The sequence below is a fragment of the Macaca mulatta genome, chromosome 6 (genome assembly GCF_049350105.2).
Source record: "Macaca mulatta isolate MMU2019108-1 chromosome 6, T2T-MMU8v2.0, whole genome shotgun sequence".
Lineage (NCBI taxonomy): Eukaryota > Metazoa > Chordata > Mammalia > Primates > Cercopithecidae > Macaca > Macaca mulatta.
In genome coordinates, this window is record NC_133411.1 from 185,856,558 (window position 1) to 185,879,905 (window position 23,348).

The following is a 23,348-nucleotide window of genomic DNA, read 5'->3' on the forward strand; positions in this document are numbered from 1 at the left end:
TTCATGTTAAAAGAAAACTTTGGACAAAATCAGAAGTTAGGAGAGTCTTCAATGTGCCTGTTAATCCTGTCCCAAGATCCTTTCCTGGTCAACAGCCACCTCCCCCAGTTTTTCATTACATCTTCAAATCAGTTTTGGCCAAAGCTAGCATTCTTCACATCCTTGTTTGGTCGTCGCCTTCAGGTAGCTGCTCCTGCCAACTGACATCCTCTCATGTTTGGAGTCTGTGTGTGGCACGCACTGAGAACAGACCACATCTCTGTTCTGCACTGGAAGCTCCTAGGCAACATGGTGAGGAATGTGCACTATGTTAGTAATGTTACCAAAATAGAAGCCATGTCCTGTTGCTGCTAACCTTTGACATCAAGAGAACCAATCTTGATTTGAACAGATGAATATGCCTGGCATCCCCAATGGTTAATCTATTTAGAAAAAATAATTGCATAGGCATCTAATAACAGAGTTCACTTACACATTCCTGGGAAGAATGGCAGGACACATCCCTCAAAGGTTCTATGCTCAGGCTGAGAATACCACTGTGTGAGTACAAGATGAAGGGACAGGTCATTGAATGGCAGGGATGGCAGAATAGATAGTGGGAATCAATGCCCCTGGTACCTCCCAGAATTATGTCAGAAACAGTCAACGGAATAACCACACAGTGTTCAGAACTGTGCAGTACACATTAAGTGAATATATACATGGTATGTCAAGGATCAGTAATGGAATTCATTCAGCATGTGATTTATGAGTCTAATAAACTATCTCTACAATGAAAATATCCCCACCCCAAACCCTGCAACATGAAGGGAAAAAAATTAAAATTTCCATCTACTGAAATAAGATTTCATACAAACATAAATATATTTAAATTTTTAACTATAAGTGAATTCAAAAAAACTGTTATAAAACAGAATACTATACACAGTTGTCTGCATAGGTCATAAAAAACATAAAAACCAGAATGCGGAGTGGGTGCTGGTGGTGAAAACTGCAGGGCTAAAACTTACTCAACAATGAACAAGGGACCACTATGGCTTAATGAACATGGCCCACCCCTCCTACTAATGGCTTTGTCAACTTTTGGACCCTAGAAATTCAGAATTTTCTCCTTCTTCCTCTGCCAACTTTGGTCCGTGTCCGACGACCCGGCTGGACAGTAACTTGCTTTTTAAAGTCCACTAAGCAATCTGTGGCTTCTGAAATGGAAACAAAAGACTTGATGGGAGATTCATTTAAATCACGATGTGTGAAGGAACTCTGCATCTCTCTGCTGCAGCCTGCCTCTTCCATCCCTGGTGAGGGCACCCTAGAGAGAAGGAAAAAATTCAGATTCAATATACACCTACTAAGCATCAAGGACATGCTATGCCCTGTATCAGGGGATTATTAGTACAAATAATCTTTGTAATAATCCTACCACATATCATCACTCTGTTTTCACAGATGAGGTCACTGGGTAAATCAAAATCATATACTTAAAGTTGGCATTGAGAGAATGAGAATTCAGATCCAAATTCCCAAACTGCTTGAGAATCCAGGTCAGAAAACCAGGGTTGGATAGGGATAGAGAGGTAGAGAAGAATAAGACATAACTTTTACTCTGCTTGTTTTAACACAATGAATGAACTGAGCTATCTAATCTTTAGTTCAGATAAACGGGGAGCACAGTCATACTGAGAGAGAGGTCATAATAGTTCCACAGTGATTTCCACTGCCACAGTTTGAGTATCACACTACACACAGAACACAGGACAAGGCCTGCACTTTTCAGAAATCTGACAGCCACAATTCAGCGCACAATCCAATTCACCTGAAGGCTCCTGTTTCTGAAGACTTGATGTCTGCATCTGTGATACGAGAGAAAAAATAATAATGTTGGTAGTAGTGTTGGTAATCACACCACTTCTCACTGATCTTTTGCTTCCTGTGTTCTAGGCACTGCTTCTCATCAGGCCTATCCAGGTAGCACAGATCCCCAATCCCCTAAACCCACGGAATGTGAGTATTAGTGTCCAACAGACTCAGCTGCTGTGGCACTCAGAGAAACACTTTTGAATGAACAGCCTCTGAATAAATCGACTTCAATTCTAGACTTGAGGAACAAGGAAGTTGCCAAGGGAAATCTGCCACCTGCAGAGATTCACAAACTGGTGATCTAGAGACAGCAGGATATGAGGCTGGGAGAGGCTGCCTTTTTATAGTCATCAGAAGGCACAACAGACTTGCTTGGTGGGAATGAACTATTAGAACTAGATGGTAAGCACATCTCACCAGGCTTAAGCAAAAGCTCCTCTTCCATCCACATCTGGTGAATTTTAACAACAGCGACTAATAACAACAGTAATAACAGCAGCTAACATTTATCAAGAGCCTACTTATGCCAGGGAGTATGTTTGGAGCTTTACCAGATATAATTCTTGCAATCTATGAGGTTTAGTACTACTAACTCCCTGCAATGGTCTTAACCAATCCACTCTACTGCTCCCTAAATACTATGCACAAACCCTGAGGATTGCAGGTTGGGACACTAAGCCAAAGGTAACATATGAATGATGCACAAAACAATAGGAGGAAGCAATAACATCTGCTATCTAGTTTTCTGTGCCTGTTCCTTTAGGTATACTTGGGGCTTGTCATATTCCCCTGTGTTTTGATAGTATTTTTTCTGAGTTCAATAGGCAGTCATGATTCAAGGCTTTATAAAGCCTGAAATGAAACATAGGATGAATAAGACAGTATATTGCCCCATATTCCTTAAGGAGAGATGACCTAGATGGAGTCTCAAAGGCTGGCTGATTGGTTCACGTGTGTACCCAGAGAGTCCCAGCAAATAGTCAGGGGGCTGGCAACGGCTATCTTCATTGAAAGGCCTTAGGCAGAAGCCCAGAAAACTGGTCCTGGGGTCCTCACCTGAAGTCTTGTGCTCAGACTGTTCCAAGAAACTAAGGAGTCGGCCTTCACTGTGGCCTTTTTCCTGTAACAGAGAAAAAGAGATGAAAGGGTTACTTCACGGCAGAGTCTAAAATACAACTTCCACGGCCCAGATCACACGTGTTCATAGAAGAGAAAAGGTGTGGGGGCCACAGCTCTAGGGAAGTCTTCTGCATTCTAATAAATGAGGGTACACAAGTGAAAAAGCAAACTATAATGAAGAGAATACATCGTTATGCCAAGATTATCATGGATTTAAAACAGAAAATAAATTTTAAGGTAGCGTCTACAGGCAGTGATGCCAGAATAAACTGGCTATATAAGTAAGTGCCTACCTATAAACCTAACTCCAAATCTCCACCTCAAAATCACCCCTTTCAGAGAGAGAGGTCTCTTTCTTCTGGCATGACAGACAATGGCTCCCCATTTTAGTGTGTACAGTGACTCCTTCGTCAGGAACCCTAGAATATGGAGCTGCTGCTTTATTTTTCATCTCTAAGCCAAGACTTGCTCTTCCTGATCTCTAATTACAAGGTCCAGAAAGTACATCCATCCTTCCCAGTGACCAGGGCCCAGACCCGGCAGCTTCCTAAGGAGTTCAACAGAGTTGATCTCACATATATTCTTGGCAGTGGGATTATAAACTGGATATCCTTTCTGGAAAGCAATTTGGCAGGTTTTGAGAGACTTTAAAATTCGTGTATCCACTGACCTAATAGTTCCATGTCAGAAAATGTATTCTAAGGAAATAATCAACGGTATAAAGACTGATTAATGTTTTAAATACAATCTTATAATACAAAAGAACCAAAATGTTCAATAATAGGTGAATGTTTAAATGACCATCTATGTGATATAAACATTAATAGTAATTTTTAAAAATAAAATCCAAAATGTTTACACTACACCTTAAGTTTTCATAAATGCAAGTGAGAAAACTACATATCAAGTACTATATAGAATACAGTATACATATAGTACTAGATATATAGTATGTTGTGTGTGTGCTTATTGTATATATATTGAGAGAGAGAAGGGGGGAGAGGGAGAACAGTGTCAATTACATTAACAACGCACAGAAAAAAAGACCAGAAGAAAATAGGCCAATACATTAAAAGTTATCATCTTTGAGTAGCTAAATTATGGGTGATGACTTCCCCTGATTATTTATATTTTTTTGAACTTTCCGTATTTTCTACAATGAACATGTATTACTTTTTAAATTAAAAGGAAAAATAATTTTAAAAAGCACAAATCTTGTTTCAAGATAAATAGAGGGAAGAGGGGAGGGAGAAGAAAAGTCCAGAACAGAACTGTGGTCTCTTACAACTGACAACCAGGAGGGTTAGGTAGCCTTTCCCAAAACACTCTACACATACCTTTGGGTTCCGCAGCCTCTGCTGCCGCTTCCCCTCCACAGTTGAACATGCTCTTCCACTCCCTTCAGGCCCATCTCCTTGGTCAGCCTTTGCAAGCTGGAGACAGGAGTCCACATGACACTGATACTCTCTAAATGGGACCAGGGATTTACAGAGATAACACTTCTCATTCCTAGCCAATAATAAAAAAGGAAGAAAACACAGTTTTAAGATGCGCTTTTGCCTCTGGGCCCCTGGATATGTCTCAAATTGTGTTTTTACATCCCAAAGTTATTCTGTGGAGGAGACATATCAACCAATGCAGATTCACTCAGCAGGATCACCAATAAAACTAACCCAACGTCAATCAAAAGGACTGAGTGATTAGCAGTTTTCCCTGGCTGTTTCTCTGTACCCTGCTGTTGCAGCAGTGGGATGGTAATGAAATCAGCTCTTCAAACTATCTCAAACAATGCTGATTGCTCTTCAGACATAAAGTATTCTGTCAAACTCTTCCAAAATTAAGTGTAATAGTTTTTTCAAAGAGAAGTTAAAATTTCCACAGAAAAGGGAGCACCAAAAGCATTAAATTAAGTTGACATTTTTACCAGGGTGGATGAACTTGTCTGATTAGTAAATTAACTCTGTCTATATGCTGACTTCCTTAATTCTACAATCTGCAACATCAACTAAGAAGTTACTAAAAACCATGTGGTTCTGCCAGAGGCTTTTGCGTAATTCTGTATGCATAGCTATCTTTATCTTTTTAGAAGAGTAGAGTTTGGGAAAAGAGAGGAAAAGTAGGTCCTTGAGGTAAAGTTTACTGGGCATCAGTAAAAATGGAATCACTGGGGGTAAAAGAAAAAAATGAATATTTAGTAAGTATTTTCTCTGTGGTGAGAAACTGTGCAAGGCTCTTTAATCACAATTCTCAATTAATTATTCAGCTCCATTAGGACGGAACTAATCTAACTATGGTCTTATAGGTAATAACTGTCAGAAACTAGATCTGCCTGACTCATAAGATCACCTTAGTTTTAAGAAACTAAAAAAAATTTTCCAAAGCATGCTATCTTGGACATCTCTTTCTGGCCATAATGATGGCCAGATGGTTATTATTCAATAACTACAGCAAGGGAGACTTGGATTAGCTGTAAGGAAGACTTTTTCTGAAGATCTTTAAAATAGGAGAAATAAGTCTCTCAAATACTTAATTATCCAGAAGAATGCAAGCAAAATGCTGCCTTGTGAGAAAAGCTAGACTAATATACCTTTCAAGGTTTATCAATTAATGCAAAAAACATTTATTAATTCCCTACTATATGAGAGACAGAAGTACTGCATAAGAGGCAGGAGTGTTAGAGTCAGACAGGCTTTGTCACTTTTAGCTGCAGTGATCTTAACCAGTTACATATAATTTCTCTTTAGTTTCCTTATTTAAAAAACAAAAGAATAACTACCTTAAATCAACCACAGTGAGAGTAACAAACAAAGCACCTAGCACAATGATTGGCACATAATACTAGCACTAAACAAACAGCTATTATTGTTATTGTTGTCTCAGATACATTTTATTAGAAGCTGGGGATATAAACATGAATTAAGGCAAGTATTTGTCTCAAAAAACTCAGACTAACCAGGAATACAGAAATGTTCTTTAAAAAAAAAAAAAATTACTGCAATACAATGTGAGGAATTTCTAAACGAATGTCTACATTACAGTAAGATTCCAAAGGATCAGTTCTGCTCAACTAAATTAGGGAAGACAGCCCTGAAATTCAGGGGCTAAGATCTGTGTTTCAAAGATAAAAGTTTCTGCTGGCCGGGCGCAGTGGCTCAAGCCTGTAATCCCAGCACTTTGGGAGGCCGAGACGGGTGGATCACGAGGTCAGGAGATCGAGACCATCCTGGCTAACACGGTGAAACCCCGTCTCTACTAAGAAATACAAAAAACTAGCCGGGCGAGGTGGCGGGCGCCTGTAGTCCCAGCTACTCGGGAGGCTGAGGCCGGAGAATGGCGTGAACCCGGGAGGCGGAGCTTGCAGTGAGCTGAGATCCGGCCACTGCACTCCAGCCTGGGCTACAGAGCGAGACTCCGTCTCAAAAAAAAAAAAAAAAAAAAAAAAAAAAAAAAAAAAAAAAGTTTCTGCTTAGTAACTGCTTTAATCTACTGTTGGTAATGACTTTACTTTCAGATGGCAGCATCTACACCTGACCCCTTCCTCAGAATGAGCTTTCTCAGTCAAGCTACAACACACAACCAAAAAGTCTTCTATATTGCCCAACCTTTTGCAATTCAACTTCTGTACTATCATGTGAAATGCTCAATGCTTCCCAAAGAGCACCAAATAGCAATATGCAAATTAAAGAAAACAGAAACCTAAGAGCAATGTGGAAGTGGAGTGGGTGGCAGGATTGTTTTTAGTGTATTAAAAATGGATACAAAGGCCACCTACACTGACAGAGACTAGGAATAAGAAAAAGAAATTCAGGGCCGGGCGCGGGGGCTCACACTTGTGATCCCAGCACTTTGGGAGGCCGAGGTGGGCAGATCACCTGAGGTCAGGAGTTCGAGATAGCCTGACCAACATGGAGAAACCCCGCGTCTACTAAAAACACAAAATTAGTCAGGCGTGGTGGCGCATGCCTGTAATCCCAGCTACTTGGGAGGCTGAGGCAGGAGAATCGCTTGAACCCAGGAGGCGGAGGTTGTGGTGAGCCGAGATCATGCCATTGCACTCCAGCCTGGGCAAGAAGAGCGAAATTCCATCTCAAAAAAAAAAAAAAGAGCGATTCAGGCATCCAAGCAATGAAGCCATTGGCAGGCCAAAGAAATACAGGGTCAGATGAGTAAGATAACAACTGATCTTTTTCTTCAGTCCAAATGATGGCATGCTATACAGGAGCTCCGTGAATGCAGCACACCTACTTACTTGTCAATGTCTAGAGAAGTCTGAGCAGCTGTCCCACTGTCACTCTTGGTCTTGGCCTCTTTTTGTCTCCGAGTCAATACTTTTAATAAAAAATAAAATAAAATAAAACATATATATAATTAGCTGCCAGCAGACTCTGAATATAAAAGACAAAATGTATAGGAAGAAGCAAAGTTTAAAACCTTATCCCACTGGGAGAAATACATCGTTTGCGAAGTCTCATTCTTTCTAGCATTGAGAATAGCAATTGTAACATTTGCACCAAAACAAATGTTTTGACAATATTCTGTCCTCCACAAGATATTCCGCTATATGCTAAGCCATGAGATCTAAAGATCTACTCCACACCAAGAAAGGTTTTTGTGTACTATCCCAGCTTGCAGCACTCAAGGGAGGGATTTACACTTTCCCAAGCAAAATTCTATCTGGTATGACACATACTCAAGTGAGGTACTCTATGAAATATAGTAATGACAGCCACATCTGAGTGCCTACATAAGCTCCAATCTTTACAAAACTCTGAAAAGTTCTGCAATGAGAAAACTGTGGCTCAGAACAGTTAATACAACCAGTCTTTCTTCACTACACTAGTACCACCTCCCAATTCTAGTGGGTATAAATGGCTTTAGCCCAAATGACACACAAATATATTGTCTCTCACACCAAAAGACATCTGTTTATAAAATCAGTCTCTTAAAGGATCCTGGAGGTTATTTAATCAAGTGTTTTCCAGTTCATTCCTTGCATAACAAGAAAAACTACAACAATTTCACGTCAAACTCTACCTTCTTTCCTCCTAATACCTGAATCCCCACAACAGATAATTTAGCAGGGTTACGAGTAACTTAGGTTGTGAAGCATTTATCTAGTCCAGGGGTCAGCAAACTTTATCTGTGGAGACAGAGAGTAAATATTTTAGGCTTGGTAGGCCATATGGTCTCTGTCACAACTACTCAACTCTGTACTGTTAGCAGGAAAGCAGTCACAGACTATACATGAACAAATGGGTATGTTTCAATAAAACTTTATCTACAGTAACAGGTATCTGGCTAGATTTGGCCCATGGCTGGCCACCGTTTGCCTAACCTTCTAGATCAACCTCCTACTCATACAAAAATGCCTTCTATAAACATCCCTGACAAGTAATCATACGGTCTTGACTGTATTTTTTTTTTTCTTTTTTTTTTTTTTTTTTTGAGACGGAATCTCACTCTTCTTGCTCAGGCTGGAGTGCAATGGTGTGATCTCAGCTCACGGCAACCTCCGCCTCCGGAGTTCAAGTGATTCTTCTGCCTCAGCCTCCTGAGTAGCTGGGATTACAGGCACCCACCACCATGCCCAGCTAATTTTTTGTATTTTTATTAGAGACGGGGTTTCACAATGTTAGCCAGGATGGTCTCGAACTCCTGACCTCAGGTGATCCACCTGCCTCAGCCTCCCAAAGTGCTGGGATTACAGACGTTAGTCACCGTGCCCGGCCAACTTGGCTGTATCTTTTAACTGAGGGAAATTCACTTCCTCCTAGGGAAATCCATTCTGTTGCAATCTGGCTCAATCTGCATTTACTGGGGACTATATAAATACATTTACCCGCCTTTCCACAAGTCAGCTCTTTGAACACTTAACAAAATCTTGGATTTACTCAGTTTTCTGTCCCTATTAAAATGGAACCATCATCAAAGGAAGAACTATACCTAGTTACTATGGCTATTCTATTAAGATTTGGATTGCCGAAACTCTGAATGCCTAGGTTAGCTCTAATCCTTACGATGCCCCTCCAGATTGGTATTATTACTTTTCCCCGGTTTTTTTTTTTTTTTTTTTTTTTTTTGAGACGGAGTCTCGCTCTGTCCCCCAGGCTGGAGTGCAGTGGCCAGATCTCAGCTCACTGCAAGCTCCGCCTCCCGGGTTCACGCCATTCTCCTGCCTCAGCCTCCCAAGTAGCTGGGACTACAGGCGCCCGCCACCGCGCCCGGCTAGTTTTTTGTATTTTTTAGTAGAGACGGGGTTTCACCGTGTTAGCCAGGATGGTCTCGATCTCCTGACCTCGTGATCCACCCATCTCGGCCTCCCAAAGTGCTGGGATTACAGGCTTGAGCCACCGCGCCCGGCCTTTTCCCCGGTAAGAGGAATTGACTTCACCACACTATCACAACTACTAAATAGTAAAACCCAGGACAGAATCTAGATCTGATTCCTATACTTACGTTTTACCTTCCTAATTAACCTCTTTTAGATATACAATCCAATTTGTCAGTTTTTCTTAATATGTGTAGCACCCCAAACAGAATCCAATATTCAACAAACAATCCAACTAGTAAAGAGAACAGAAGAACCATGAGCTACCCCATGTGGACTCATATTCTACTGATTCAGTCAAGGCTGTGTTTGCTTTATTGACAATCCCGGCATACTACTGGCTTAAACTGAACTTAAAGGAAATTAAGATCCATCCCCTACCCTCCCAAATTATCTTCAAATAAAATGTTATCATCACTGGGCGCAGTGGCTCATGCCTGTAATCCCAACACTTTAGGAGGCTGAGGCGGGCGATCACTTGAGACCAGGAGCTCGAGAACAGCCTGGGCAACAGGGTGAAACCCCCGTCTCTACAAAAAAATATAAAAGTTAGCTAGCATGGTGGTGCTTGCCTGTAGTCCCAGCTACTCAGGAGGCTGAGGTGGGAGGATCAACTGAGCCAGGAGGGTTGAGGCTGCAGTGAGCTGAGACAGCGGCACTGCACTCCAGCCTAGGTGAAGAGCTAGACTGTCTCAAAAAATCAATACAATACAATACAATACAATACAATACAATACAATACAATACAATACAATACAATACAATACAATGTTACCAAGACAAGTCTCTTAATTCTGTACTTTGGTAACTAAGTTGCTGGGTATTTTTTTTCTCCCCTTAAACATAGGATTTTGTATTTGTCCCTGTTCTTTTCAGCTGAACGTTTCTATTTATTGAGATCATCTGCAGTCTTGATTCTGTCATCTGATGTTATTAGCTCTCTTTCTCAGCTGCGTGTCATCTGCATAGATGACAATCACACTTTTTACATCTTCATCCAAGTCTTCATCCAGGGAAAAATGGTTGTAAAGGATATGGCCAAGGACAAAACTGTGACATGTTACCAGAGAAGTCTGTCTTCTCCCTGGTCCAACTTTTCTTTAAATAATTAAGCAAACATTTATTGACAATCTTCAATGTGCAGGTAATTTGGGGAGATACAGGAAATTATGAGGCACTGTCCTTGCTCTTAAGGAGAGTGCAGTTTACTAATGGAGACAGCATACACACTCAAATAACTACAACCCAAGGTGTAAAGAGATATGCATAATAAAACAAGATCACACACAAGCAACTAATAACAGTGTTTGCCTCTGGGGAGGATGACAGGAATACTTGAAGACTGGAAGAGGAAGGAGGCATACTTTTCACTGTATACTTTTTTGTAAATCAAATTAAAAATTAGAAGGGAGGAATCAGATTATATAGAGTCAGGCACAGATTAAATGATCTAAGGTTCCTTCCAATGCAGAGATTTTATAAGTAAAATTAAAGTACTGCAGGAGAAAAACATCCAGGACAGAACCAGCCTCAAATCCACCTCCTATTACATCAACCAGCCCATACTTCTCTATCTTACGCACAAGGACTTCATGAGAGATTTTATCAAGCGCCTTGCTGAAATCCATTCTTAAAAGGCTGGCACCTCAAAGATTACAGAATCCTTTAGGAGTTCTATTTTTTCTTTTTCTTTTTCTACTTGTCCCCCATCTTGACTAGCATGTATTTTTCCAAAAGAAATACTTGGAAACCACTCCACAGATAGGGTTGGAAAAAGAATTAATTGATTCTAGTACTGTCTATATACCACTATTGCATTTAGTACATTTCTGTTCCTATTCATTTATATGTCAGTTTTCCTTCTATACCATGCAACTTTCTGAATTCGGAGACTCTGGGTTTTATTTTGTTTCGTTTTTTTGTTTTTTTGGTTTTTTTTTTTCCTCTTCAGCATCCTCAGCAGAGTCTAGGACAGATTAAATGCTAATAAATACTTGCTGAATTAGTATCAATAGATTCTAGGGGAAAAAAGAGTTCTTGTTTTATGAGGACCTACTCTGTGCCAGAGACTTTATAAACATAATCTCTATCTTTACAACAACCCTACAAAGAATATATCATTATTTCTATTTTATAGTAAATACATATATATATTTTTTTAGCCATATCTTGCTCTGTGGCCTAGGCTGGAGTGCAGTGGCATGATATTGGCTCACTGCAACCGCTGCCTCCCGGGTTCAAGCGATTCTCCTGCCTCAACCTCCTGAGTAGATGGGATTACAGGCGCCTGCCACCACGCCTTGCTAATTTTTATATTTTTAGTAGAGATGGGGTTTCACCATGTTGGCCAGGCTGGTCTTGAACTCCTGACCTCGTGATCCACCCATCTCGGCCTCCCAAAGTGCTGGGATTACAGGCGTGAGCCACTGTGCCTGGCTGTAAATGAAATATTAAGTAACCTGATCAAGGTCACAAAACAAAAGCAAAACAAAACAAAACAAAAAAGCACAAGGAATGCAATACAAATCTGACCACAGAAGCATATGTTCTTCTACAAGAGCATGCTGCCTCTCCTGGAAAATAAGCAGCTAAAGAATGGGAAGAGAAAAGGTGGTAAGTGGTAAATGAGGGGGCAGGTAGAAGAGAATTTGAAGGGAGAGACTTGATATTGATAGATGGTTAGGACTATACGGTAATTCTATTAAATGTTATGATCACAACGGACTGGACTGGGGCTTGCTGCTGTTTTTCCTTTGAAACCTACTGCCCCTACAAAAGAGCACAGAAGTGCATGTAGGTTGCTCTGAAGGAGCACTTGTGGTTTATGAGGGTTGAGAGAGCTATTTAAACTAGCTACAGGCAGAGAATTCATTATGAAACACATATCCAAAAACCAAACTGCTGATGACAGCAGCCACAGATTTCAAAAGAGAACAACTCAGGGGTCTGAGTACGACTATCAAGGAAAGGTAGAAGAGAACAGGTATCACTGAAAGCTGAGAAAGACGACAATAAACATAAGACCATTACCTCAGCAGATTATATTCCACTGCATCAGAAATGCTTTAAGCAGTTGTACTTAGAACTGTGGCTTGGCACTGTTAAGATACAAATAATCAGTATTGCCTTGTGATGAAGGGCACTCACTGGCTTTAGAGTTGGACAGTAGGTGTCCAAGTTGGGCCTCTACTAGCTGTGTGGTCTTAGGCAAGTTCTGTAACCTGAGTAACAATTTCCTTACCTGTTGAATGAGATAACTGCACTTAAAACTGAAGAATTTTGCTAACAATCATATCAGATACTGTAAGAGTATCCAGCCCACAGAAAGCACTCAATAAACATTAGTTTTATTCACTTACTATTTGTTTATATAATTTTCATTATTCTTCTTCCAGATTTATTTCTTAGCCTTATCCAAAGACTTAAACCCATCCGTGCAACCAGTGACCACTAGCTAGCCTACAATTTGGGTTAGAACTTAGTCTTAAGTGATTTCCATACTAAATTTTACAAACAAAATGGACAAATAAATAGCCTAGGCATTGCAGAACAATTATCAATACCATATAAACATCAACACATTTGTTTCCAAAATTCAAAGAAGATAAGCAATTAAAAATAAAAAATATATGGCCTAGTACTATAAATTGTAAAGACAACGGTTCCCTGAGGAGAGTGGAAATTATATATACAAAGAAGGGAGTTTTGACAGAATGACAAGTGGTTAAAGTCTTCTCAGTTTGTCTCCCTCAACCTCAAAACCACCTCAGCAGAAAATAATGGGAAGCCACAGAGTTGTGTCTGTTCCTGCTAAGATCACCCCTCTTTCAGCCTAGCACTCCTTCAGTGGATATAAGGAAAAGAAGGGAAGACAAGCTCCCCCTGCACACAGTGAGGCAGCCATGCTGCCTGCCTCCCTACAACCAATGAACAGTCTCAATTAAAGGTTATTATTAGCACAAATTATTGGCTGGGTAAGGTGGCTCATATCTGTAATCCCAGCACATTGGGAGGTCAAGGCAGGCGGATCACTTGAGGTCAGGAGTTCCAGACCAGCCTGGCTAACACAACAAAACCCTGCCTCTACTGAAAATAGACAATTTAGCCGGGCTTGGTGGTGAGTGCCTGTAATCCCAGCTTCTCGGGAGGTTGAGGCAGAATAACTGCTTGAACCTGGGAGACGGAGGTTGCAGTGAGCTGAGATTGCACCAATGCACTCCAGCCTGGGTGACAGAATGAGACTCTGTCTCAAAAAAAAAAAAAAAAAAATTATCTGCAAGTCTCTGAGACATGTGGCTACTTAAATTTAAATCTTAATTAGAATGAAATACAATTTTAAATTGGGCCAGGTGCGGTGGCTCACACCTATAATCCCAGCACTTTGGGAGGCCAAGGTGGGTGGATCACCTGAGGTCAGGAGTTTGAGACCAGCCCGACGAATATGGTGAAACCCTGTCTCTAGTAAAAATACAAAATTAGCTGGGTATGGTGGCGCATGCCTATAATCTCAGCTACTTGGGAGGCTGAGGCAGGAGAATCGCTTGAACCTGGAAGGCAGAGGTAGTAGTAAAGCTGAGATCACGTCATTGCACTCCAGTCTGGACAACAAGAGCAAAACTCTGTCTCAAAAAATAATAAAAAAATTGAATTCCTCAATCCCATGAGCCACATTTCAAACGCTCAATAGCCACATGTGGCTACCATATTTGACAGCACAGATATAGAACATTTCTATCATTGCCCAAGTTCCGATTGGATAGTGCTGTTTTTTCAAGAGATAACCAGGACCAATCCTATTATGCCTTAACTGTGTTTACCTTGAGCACCAAAAGAAATCCAAGTCTCCTCTGGCATACCTCTTCAACTGGATTCTCATCCCCATTTGCCACTATTCTTGGTGATTTCAATATCTACATATTAGACTGAACCATACGATGCTGCAGTTTTTGTAAGTTCAACCCAAGCTATGATCCATCCACTAGTCCAGCCTCTCAGTTCCCTGACCTCTTGTTTATTAATTCCTATGGCTCCTACCATCTCAGCCTTTCTCCAGTGGGGTTCCAAGAAAGGAGTAAGCCTAACGCCCTAAGGTATCCACCAAATGTTATAAATCAATTTCTGTCCCTTGCATCTAAAATGGTACCAGTTATGTGTCATAACTGGGAGAAGTGAGCAAACAATCAATTCATTTTCTGACTTCTATAGTTCCAATGAAGAATTCTAGCTGAGCCTATCATTAATGATGAGCTCAATTTCAGGTGTCCATTCTCTGATCACCATCACCTATCTTTCCCAACTCACCCTCTCTAATGTTCTTACACCAATCACCCTTCAGCCCCACTAGGACATCTAATCCTACACTATCATCTTTTCACTGTTACTCCGTCGTATCCTCGCATTCCTTCTTACCTTAGTTTACCTAGTTATCATATTAACAATCCCCTTGAATATTCCCTCAACTTCTTTCTACTGTACTTCCTTGCAAAATCCAACTTTGGTTAAATACAGCCCTCCTACTTATTATGTGTCCCTATCTGCTGAATGTGACAGGAACAAAAACACACACAACAGTGCTGACTGGGCTCACGTTTTATTTAAGATCAAAATCTTAAGTGGTCCCTCACTACTGCCTAGCAATCCTGATATATTTTCCTAGTCGGTTCATTCTTCCATCCTCCCAGGTACATTTCACATCTTCTCTGCTATTCTCAAACCTCTAATATCCATTCTGATTCCTGTATCACCATTCTTTTTTATTTAAATATAACTTTATTGAGATAAATTCATGTACCATATAATCCACCCATTTAAAGTCTATGATTCAATGGCAAGTACTTGGGAGGCTGAGGTGGGAGGACTGCCTGAGCTGGGGAGGCAGAGGTTGCAGCAAGCCAAGATTGCACTACTGCAGCCTGGGCGACAGAAAGAGAGTTCTTTATATACTCTGGATACTAAACGCTTAACATACATATGATTTGCAAATATTTTCTCCTATTCTGTAGGTTGTCTTTTCACTTTCTTGATAGTGTCCTTTGATGCACAGAAGTTTTAAATTTTGATAAAGTCCAATTTATCTTTTTTCTTTTGTTGTTTGTGCTTGTGGTATTATATCTAGGAATCCATTGCTAAACCTATGATTGTGAGGTTTTATCCCTAAGACAGTTCCCTGACTCGCTGAGACAAGGTCTCAACTATGTTGCCCAGGTGGGACTCAAAGGATCCTCCCGCCTCAGCCTCCTGAGTAGATGGGACTTACCAGCGTGTACCACTGTAGCTGCCTATATAAGCTTTATGACTTACATTTAGGTCTTTGATCTATTTTCATATGTAGTATAAACAAGTGGTCCGACTCCATGGTTTTGCATGTGGATATTCAGTTGTCCCAGCACTACATATTAAGAAGACTGGATTGTTTTCCCCCACTGAATTAATTGTCTTGACATCCTTGTCAAAAATCAATTGCCCACAAATGTATGGTTTTACTTCTGGACCCTCAATTCAATTCCACTGAATCGTCATGCCTACCTTTATGCCAGAACCACGCTGTCTGAATTAGTAAGTTGTAAAATTGGAAAGCATGAACCCTTAACTTCGTTCTTTTTCAAGACTGTTCTATTCTGTGTCCCTTGTATTTTGGTTGAATTTTGGGACCAACTTATCAATTTATACAAAAAAGTTAGCTGGGATTTTTGTGGGGTTTTTTTGTTTGTTTGTTTTTTTGAGATGGAGTTTCGCTCTTGTTGCCCAGGCTGGAGTGCAATGGCATGATCTTGGCTCACCGCAACCTCTGCCTCCTGGGTTCAAGCGATTCTCCTGTCTCAGCCTCCTGAGTAGCTGGGATAACAGGCATGCGCCACCATGCCTGGCTAATTTTTTTTTTCTATTTTTAGCAGAGAGAGGGTTTCTCCACGTTGGTCAGGCTGTTCTCAAACTCCTGACCTCAGGTGATCTGCCCACTTCAGCCTCCTAAAGTGCTCAGCCTAGGTGGACTTTTGAGAAGGATTTGAAATTTGTAGATCAACTTGGTGAATACTGCCATCTTAACAACATTAAGTATTCTAAACCATAAACATGAAATACCATTCCATTTATTTAGGTCTTGTTTCATTTCTTTCAACAATGTTTTATAATTCTCAGAGAAGTTTTTTATTTATTTTGTCAAACATATTCCTAAGTATTTTATTATTTTTGATACTATATTAAATATTACTCTTTTCTTAAATCCATTTTCAGATTGTTCACTGCTAGTGTACAAAAATACAGTTCATTTTCTATACTGACCTTGTATCCTGCAAACTTGCTGAACTCGTTTATTAGTTCTAAAGGCTTGTTTTATTTCAGTGGATTCTCTAGGATTTTCTATATAAAAGATGTCATCTGATAGAGGAGTTAACGTCTTCCTTTCCAACCTGAATGGCTTTTATTTCATTTCTTTCCTAACTGTCCTGGCTAGAACCTCCTTTACCATGTTGAATGGAAGTGGCAAGAATGAACACCCTTGTCTTGTTTCTGATTTTGGGGAAAGCTGTCAGTCTTTCACCATTAAGTATGATATTAGCTGTGAGTTTTTCATAGATGCCCTCTATCAGGCTGAGGAAGTTCCTGTCTATTCCTAGTTTGCTGAGTATTTTATTGTCATGAAGGAGTACTGAATTCTATCAAATGCTTTTTCTGTGTCCATTTAGATATTGTGTGGTTTTTGTCCTTTGTTCTACAATATAGTATATTAACTGATTTTCTAATGTTAAACCAACCTTTCAGACTTTTTGATGAGAAAAGTAGTAGTACCTGAGAGAAATTCTACACTCTTCCACCACCAAAAGTATTAGTCTATCTGCATCTGTACCCATATCCTCTGTCTTCCCTCCTACTGCACAGAATGAATTGCTCACATGGCTATCTAAGGCTAACTTTTCCATTTGACCCTGAATCTGAATGCTTTTGCTTAATTAAGGATTCCCCTCCTGCCATCATCTCTCCTGAAACATCAGTTTTTCCCTCTTTTTTTAGATCATTCCATCAGCATACAAATATGCAGTAATATTTCCCATAAGGTTATTTCTAGACTTGTATAGCCTACTGTCTGCTCAACATCTTCATTTGGTTATTCACTGGGCATCTTAAAATTATGTACAAAACCAAATTCTTAATTTCTTCCTCCAAATCTGCTCCTACCCCAGTGTTCCCGCTCTCAAACAACGAAGTCATTATTAACCCAGTTGCTTGGGGAAAAACCTTGATTTCACCTTAGTCTTTCTGGTTCTCTCACACTCCAACAAATCCTGTAGGCTCAACCTTCAAAATGTTTCCAAATCTGACAACTTCTTTACCTCACAGCTACCTCTATGGTCAAAGCAAACATCAGATCTTCCCTGGAATAATGCAACAGCCATTCTCCTCCACCCCTACTTAGTCTCCTCAATTCCATTTTTGTCCCTATCCCTCTATAGATTATTTTCCACATTTTAGCCAGAGTTAGATTACATTATTCCCTCATTCTGAACCCCTCTATGGCTTTTCATCATATTTAGAATAAAGTACAAAAACCTCACCTCACATGATCTGACCACTGTTTATTTCTTCTCTCCTTTCCTCGTCGCTCAATCTAATTCAGTCATTGTGTCTTTCCTGCAGCTCTAAGAAACATGCCAAACACACGCTTGCTTTAGGGCCTTTATATTTATTCCCTGACCTAGAATGACTGTATTCAAATATCACCTCGAGAAGTCTCCCTTGATCTTCCCCTTTAATCAAGCCCCCTTTTTTCCTCTGTTCTAGTCATTCTCCATCCCCTCTTCTTGCCTCGTTTTTCTTAAATTGTATTTATTATCTGTTTCTCTCACAAAAAGGTAAGCTTTATAGAACGCTGACTTCTGTGTTTAGTACTGTACCCTCAGCTTGCAGAACAATATCTGGGTTATAGTTGCTGCTAAATAAATACTAATTGGGTTGTCAGTAAAGAAGTACAAATAACATAGTTAAACACAACACAGTGATCTTCTGAATTACTCAGAGGGGCTTTCTAAGTTGAGTACCCTACAATTGGCTTAGCCAGAAACCTGAGTTAAGATTGCCTTCTCTCATCTTGACCAGTCACAAGGTCTGCTTCTCTCGCCAAAAGATTCTCAAGTCTGTCCACTTCTACTAACACTGCTTTATCATCTGTCTCTCTGCTTTTAGTCTCCTCCAAATTATGGTTAATATTTCAGTACACTGTATTGTCTTTCAGTCGTTATTTTGAATCCTTATGTATGTAATACTTCGTCTTGTTTTTGAACACTGGGTTAAGTTGTTCATTGTTATAAATAATGATTTAATAAACCATCTTTGTCTATACAATTTCATCTAAATTCTGATGATGTTTTTAGAGTAGATTTTCAAACTTTAATTCATGGGTCAGAAGATATGAGTTACTTTTAAGTTCTACTTTTAAGTTCTACATATATATTATCAAATTGCTTAAACAAAAATTTCAGCTGTTAAAGATTAAGCTATAAATATTATAGACAAGTACTAGTAGGAAGTAGATCAGTAAAAGTGTACCTCTTAAGAGAACAAGCTTATCTCTAAGCTTGAAAGAAAATTGCTACAATTTGAGTAGGGAGGGAGGGGGCCTCTGTGGCTTTTTTGCAGCAAAGGCAGTTTGGCATTGCAGTACTATCTCTGGAGTCTAACTGCCTTTGAATCCTATCCCAGACCAGGTAATTACAGGCTTGAAGCCTCTAAGCCTTTGTTTGCTCATCTGTAAATGGACCCAGCAATGCTTATCTTTTTAGGGTTATAAAGATTTCTATTTAGGAACTACCAACATAATCATGTAAGATGTTTGAGTTAGGAAGCTATGTCTATTAGAATAAGATTATCAAGTCTAGTACCTGAGAGAACAACAAGAAATTGTCAGAATGGATAAAAGGATGACCCAATGGTATATTGTCTACAGGAGACACATTTTAAAAATAAAAACACAGATCAGTTAAAGGTAAACGAATGGAAAAAGACACATCAGGCAAACAGTAGGAGTAAGACTGAAATGACTAGAACCATATATAGTTGTTCTATCAGATAAAATAAACTTCAAGAAATAATTAGCTGGGCATCATGGCACGTGCCTGTAATCCCAGCTACTTGGAAGGTTGAGGCACAAGAATCCCTTGAACTTGGGAGGCAGAGGTTGCAGTGAGCTGAGACAGTGCCACTGCACTCCAGCGTGGGCAACACAGTGAAACTCTGTATCAAAAGCAAAAAAAAAGAAGAAGAAAAGAGGGCCGGGCACAGTGGCTCATACCTGTAATCCCAGTACTTTAGGAGGCCAAGGCAGGCGGATCACTTCAGGTCAGCAGTTTGAGACCAGCCTGGCCAACTTGGTAAAACTCTGTCTCTGCTAAAAATATGAAAATTAGCTGGCCATGGTGGCGGGTGCCTGTAATCCCAGCTACTCAGGAGGCTAAGGCAAGATAATAGCTTGAACCCAGGAGACAGAGGTTGCAGTGAGCCAAGACTGCGCTACTGCACTCCAGCCTGGGCAACACGGCGAGACTCCATCTCAAAAAAAAAAATATATATATGTATACACACACACACACACACACACACACACACACACACACACATATATATATACACACACACACATATATACACACTATCAGAGATAAAACTGGAAATTACATAGTATATTTACATGTTGGCTGAATAATTTATATGAAACTGTGAAAGACTAGAATAGCTACCACAATCTGGCCGGGCACAGTGGCTCATGCCTGTAATCCCAGCACTTTGGGAGGCTGAGGCGGGCAGATCACCTGAGCTCAGGAATTCGAGACCAGCCTGGCCAACATGGTGAAACCCCATCTCTACTAAAAATACAAAAATTAGCCGGGCGTGGTGGCAGGCGCCTGTAATCCCAGCTACTCAAGAGGCTGAGGCAGGAGAATTACTTGAACCCGGGAGGCAGAGGTTGCAGTGAGCCAAGATCACACCATTGCACTCCAGCCTGGGGGACAAGAGTGAGATTTCATCTCAAAAAAAAAAAAAAAAAAGAGTATCTGCCACAATCTTGAAAAACAACAAATGGGAAATCATGCTACCTGACTTTAAGACTCACTATGAAGCTACTATAATCAAGACACTTGTACTGGCATAAAGACAAACAGATCAATTAAATAAAAACGAGAACCCAGACATAAACTCTCACTTATACAGTAAGTTGGTTTTCAAAGGCACCAAAGCAACCCATTGAGAGAAATAAGTCTTTTAAATGAACTGAGCTAGAATAACTAGACATCTACATAGAATAAATAAACCTCATCCCCTAACTCACACCATACACAAAAATCAATTCAAGATGTACCATATACCTAAATAGAAAATAATAACCATAAAGGAAAAAATGGAAAATTAGACCATCTTAAATCTTCTTCACAGCAAGACACCATTAAGAAAATGAACAGGCAGCTGGGTGCAGTGGCTCACACCTGTAATTCCAGCACTTTGGGAGGCCAAGGCGGGTGGATCACGAGGTCAGGAGATCGAGACCATCCTGGCCAACATGGTGAAACCCCATCTCTACTAAAAACACAAAAATTAGTCGGGCATGGTAGCACACACCTGGAGTCCCAGCTACTCAGGAGGCTGAGGCAGGAGAATCGCTTGAACCTGAGAGGTGGAGGCTGCAATGAGCCGAGATCGTGCCACTGCACTCCAGCCTGGGTGACAGGGCGAGATTCTGTCTCAAAAAAAAAAAAAAAAAAGAAAGAAAGAAAGAAAGAAAAAGAAAATGAATAGGCAAGCACACACTAGAAGAAAATATTTGTAGAACACATATTTGCGCCGGGCGCGGTGGCTCACGCCTGTAATCACAGCACTTTGGGAGGCCGAGGCGGGCGGATCACAAGGTCAGGAGATCGAGACCACAGTGAAACCCCGTCTCTACTAAAAATACAAAAAATTAGCCGGGCGCGGTGGCGGGCGCCTGTAGTCCCAGCTACTCAGGAGGCTGAGGCAGGAGAATGGCGGGAACCCGGGAGGCGGAGCTTGCAGTGAGCCGAGATCACGCCAATGCACTCCAGCCTGGGCAACAGCGTGAGACTCCGTCTCAAAAAAAAAAAAAAAAAAAAATCACACAGCAATTTTTTTTTTTTTTTTTTTTTTTTTTGAGACGGAGTCTCGCTCTGTCGCCCAGAGCTGGAGTGCAGTGGCCGGATCTCAGCTCAACACAGCAACTTTTATCCAAACAGCAACTACTACAAAAGGAATGACAAGAAAAAAAATATGACTTCACAGAAATACACTAAAAAATTTGACAATGTTATGCAGGAACCGCCAAAGTTTTAGTGTTTAATAATGAATAACACAACTGACCAAGGCCCAAGATGTGAAGACACTATGTTCAAGAAACTGGGGGGTAAATCACTCTACAAACTAACTATATAGTACGTGATAAGAATGCATACTTTGTAATATAAAACCTGTCTACACATAGTAGTTAGCTGTAAAAAGCCAAGGGAAGATGGCTTCCCTTGGCTTGGAAACATGGTGTTCCAGATTCCAGCATAAATTATCCTTCAACTCTTTTGTGTGGCAAGTATCTTGTTTTCACCTTCCAGTTCTTCCACCCCAGCCTGTGTCATGAGGTCTGCGACGTTCTTCTCCAGATCATCAATGCGACTACTCATATCGTCAATTCTCCCAATGATCTGGTCAGACATGGTCTGAAATTTATCTTGCATCTGCTGCAGGAGTGTCTGCACCACCGAGGTGAGGTTCTGCACGGTCTTGGGGTCAGTCTCGGCCATCTCCCCGATACCCAGCTTGGTGGTTATGTCTCTTATTTTTATTTTTTTTGGAGATGGAGTCTCACTCTGTTGCCCAGGCTGGCATGCAGTGATGCAATCTCAGCTCACTGCAACCTCCACCTCCTGGGTTGAAGTGATTCTCCTGCCTCAGCCTCCGAAGTAGCTGAGATACAGGTGTGCGCCACCATGCCTGGCTAATTTTTGTATTTTTAGAAGAGATGGTGTTTCACCACGTTGGCCAGGCTGGCCTCGAACTCCTGACCTGAAGTGATTCACCCACCTCGACCTCCCAAAGTGCTGGGATTACAGGGGTGAGCCACCATGCCCAGCCAAATTTCAATTTTTTTTTAAAAAAAAAAAGAGAGAGAATCCTATTTTCAAATAAAATTTCACATGAAACCCAGTATGTAAAATACATAAATGTAGAGCTCTGGATGAGGTGGGTGGTAAAGGTGGAGTGTTACCAGTATTCATTCTGCCCTTCCCACACCTTTACAGAACCCTAGTTAACTAGAGGACATTTTGAAAAACCAGTTCTCAACCGGGCGTGGCCTCTTTAAAAAAAAAAACAAAAAAAAAAACAAAAAAAAAAAACCACGAAAAACCAGTTCTCTAGGACAGGGATGGCCAGCCAACATTTTTCTTTGAGACGGAGTTTCGCTCTTGTTGCCCAGGCTGGAGTGCAATGGTGTCCTCAGCTCACAGCAACCTCTGCCTCCTGGGTTCACGCGATTCTCCTGCCTCAGCCTCCCAAGTAGCTGGGATTACAGGCAGGGTGCCACCATGCCCGGCTGATTTTTAGTAGAGATGAGGTTTCACCATGTTGGCCAGGCTGGTCTCGAACTCTGGACCTCAAGTGATCTGGCCACCTCGGCGTCCCAAAGTGCTAGGATTACAGGCTGGAGCTAATGCGCTCCGCCCAGCTTTTTGCATAAATAAATTTTATTGCAACACAGCTGCCTGATTCATTTACAAATTGTCTATGGCTGCTTTAGTGCTTTAACAGCAGAGTTGAGTAGCAGTGACAAACACTTGAGTAGTTGCAACAGAGACCACATGGCCTGCAAAGCCTAAAATATTTACTATCTATTCCTTTCAGAGAAAGTTAGCTAGACTTTGCTTTTAAAAGTACATTTTCTCAGGGCCTACCTGCACAGTACCATATTAGATACTGTGGAGGGAATTTAAAGGACTATGACACAGTAACTGTTAACAATATTAAGCTTATACGTAATTAATGAATGATTCAG

The 23,348-nt window shown here is 40.7% G+C and overlaps 1 protein-coding gene and 1 pseudogene across 2 annotated transcripts in view; both read right to left on the reverse strand.

The window, feature by feature from the left end:
- Positions 1-840: 840 nt before the first annotated feature.
- The window catches only part of UIMC1 (ubiquitin interaction motif containing 1), a 97,027-nt gene continuing 74,519 nt past the window's right edge, over positions 841-23,348 (reverse strand). The window contains exons 11-15 of the mRNA XM_077937465.1: positions 7,226-7,304; positions 4,314-4,485; positions 2,914-2,977; positions 1,814-1,850; positions 841-1,309 (exon numbers count right to left, since the gene is read on the reverse strand). Of these exons, the coding sequence (XP_077793591.1) occupies positions 1,099-1,309; positions 1,814-1,850; positions 2,914-2,977; positions 4,314-4,485; positions 7,226-7,304 (563 nt within the window). The 3' untranslated portion in view covers positions 841-1,098. The remainder of the gene's footprint in view (positions 1,310-1,813; positions 1,851-2,913; positions 2,978-4,313; positions 4,486-7,225; positions 7,305-23,348) is intronic.
- LOC100428651 (heat shock factor-binding protein 1 pseudogene) lies at positions 21,437-22,147 on the reverse strand (annotated as a pseudogene). The gene has a single exon (XR_001445679.3). The product of XR_001445679.3 is annotated as a heat shock factor-binding protein 1 pseudogene (transcript).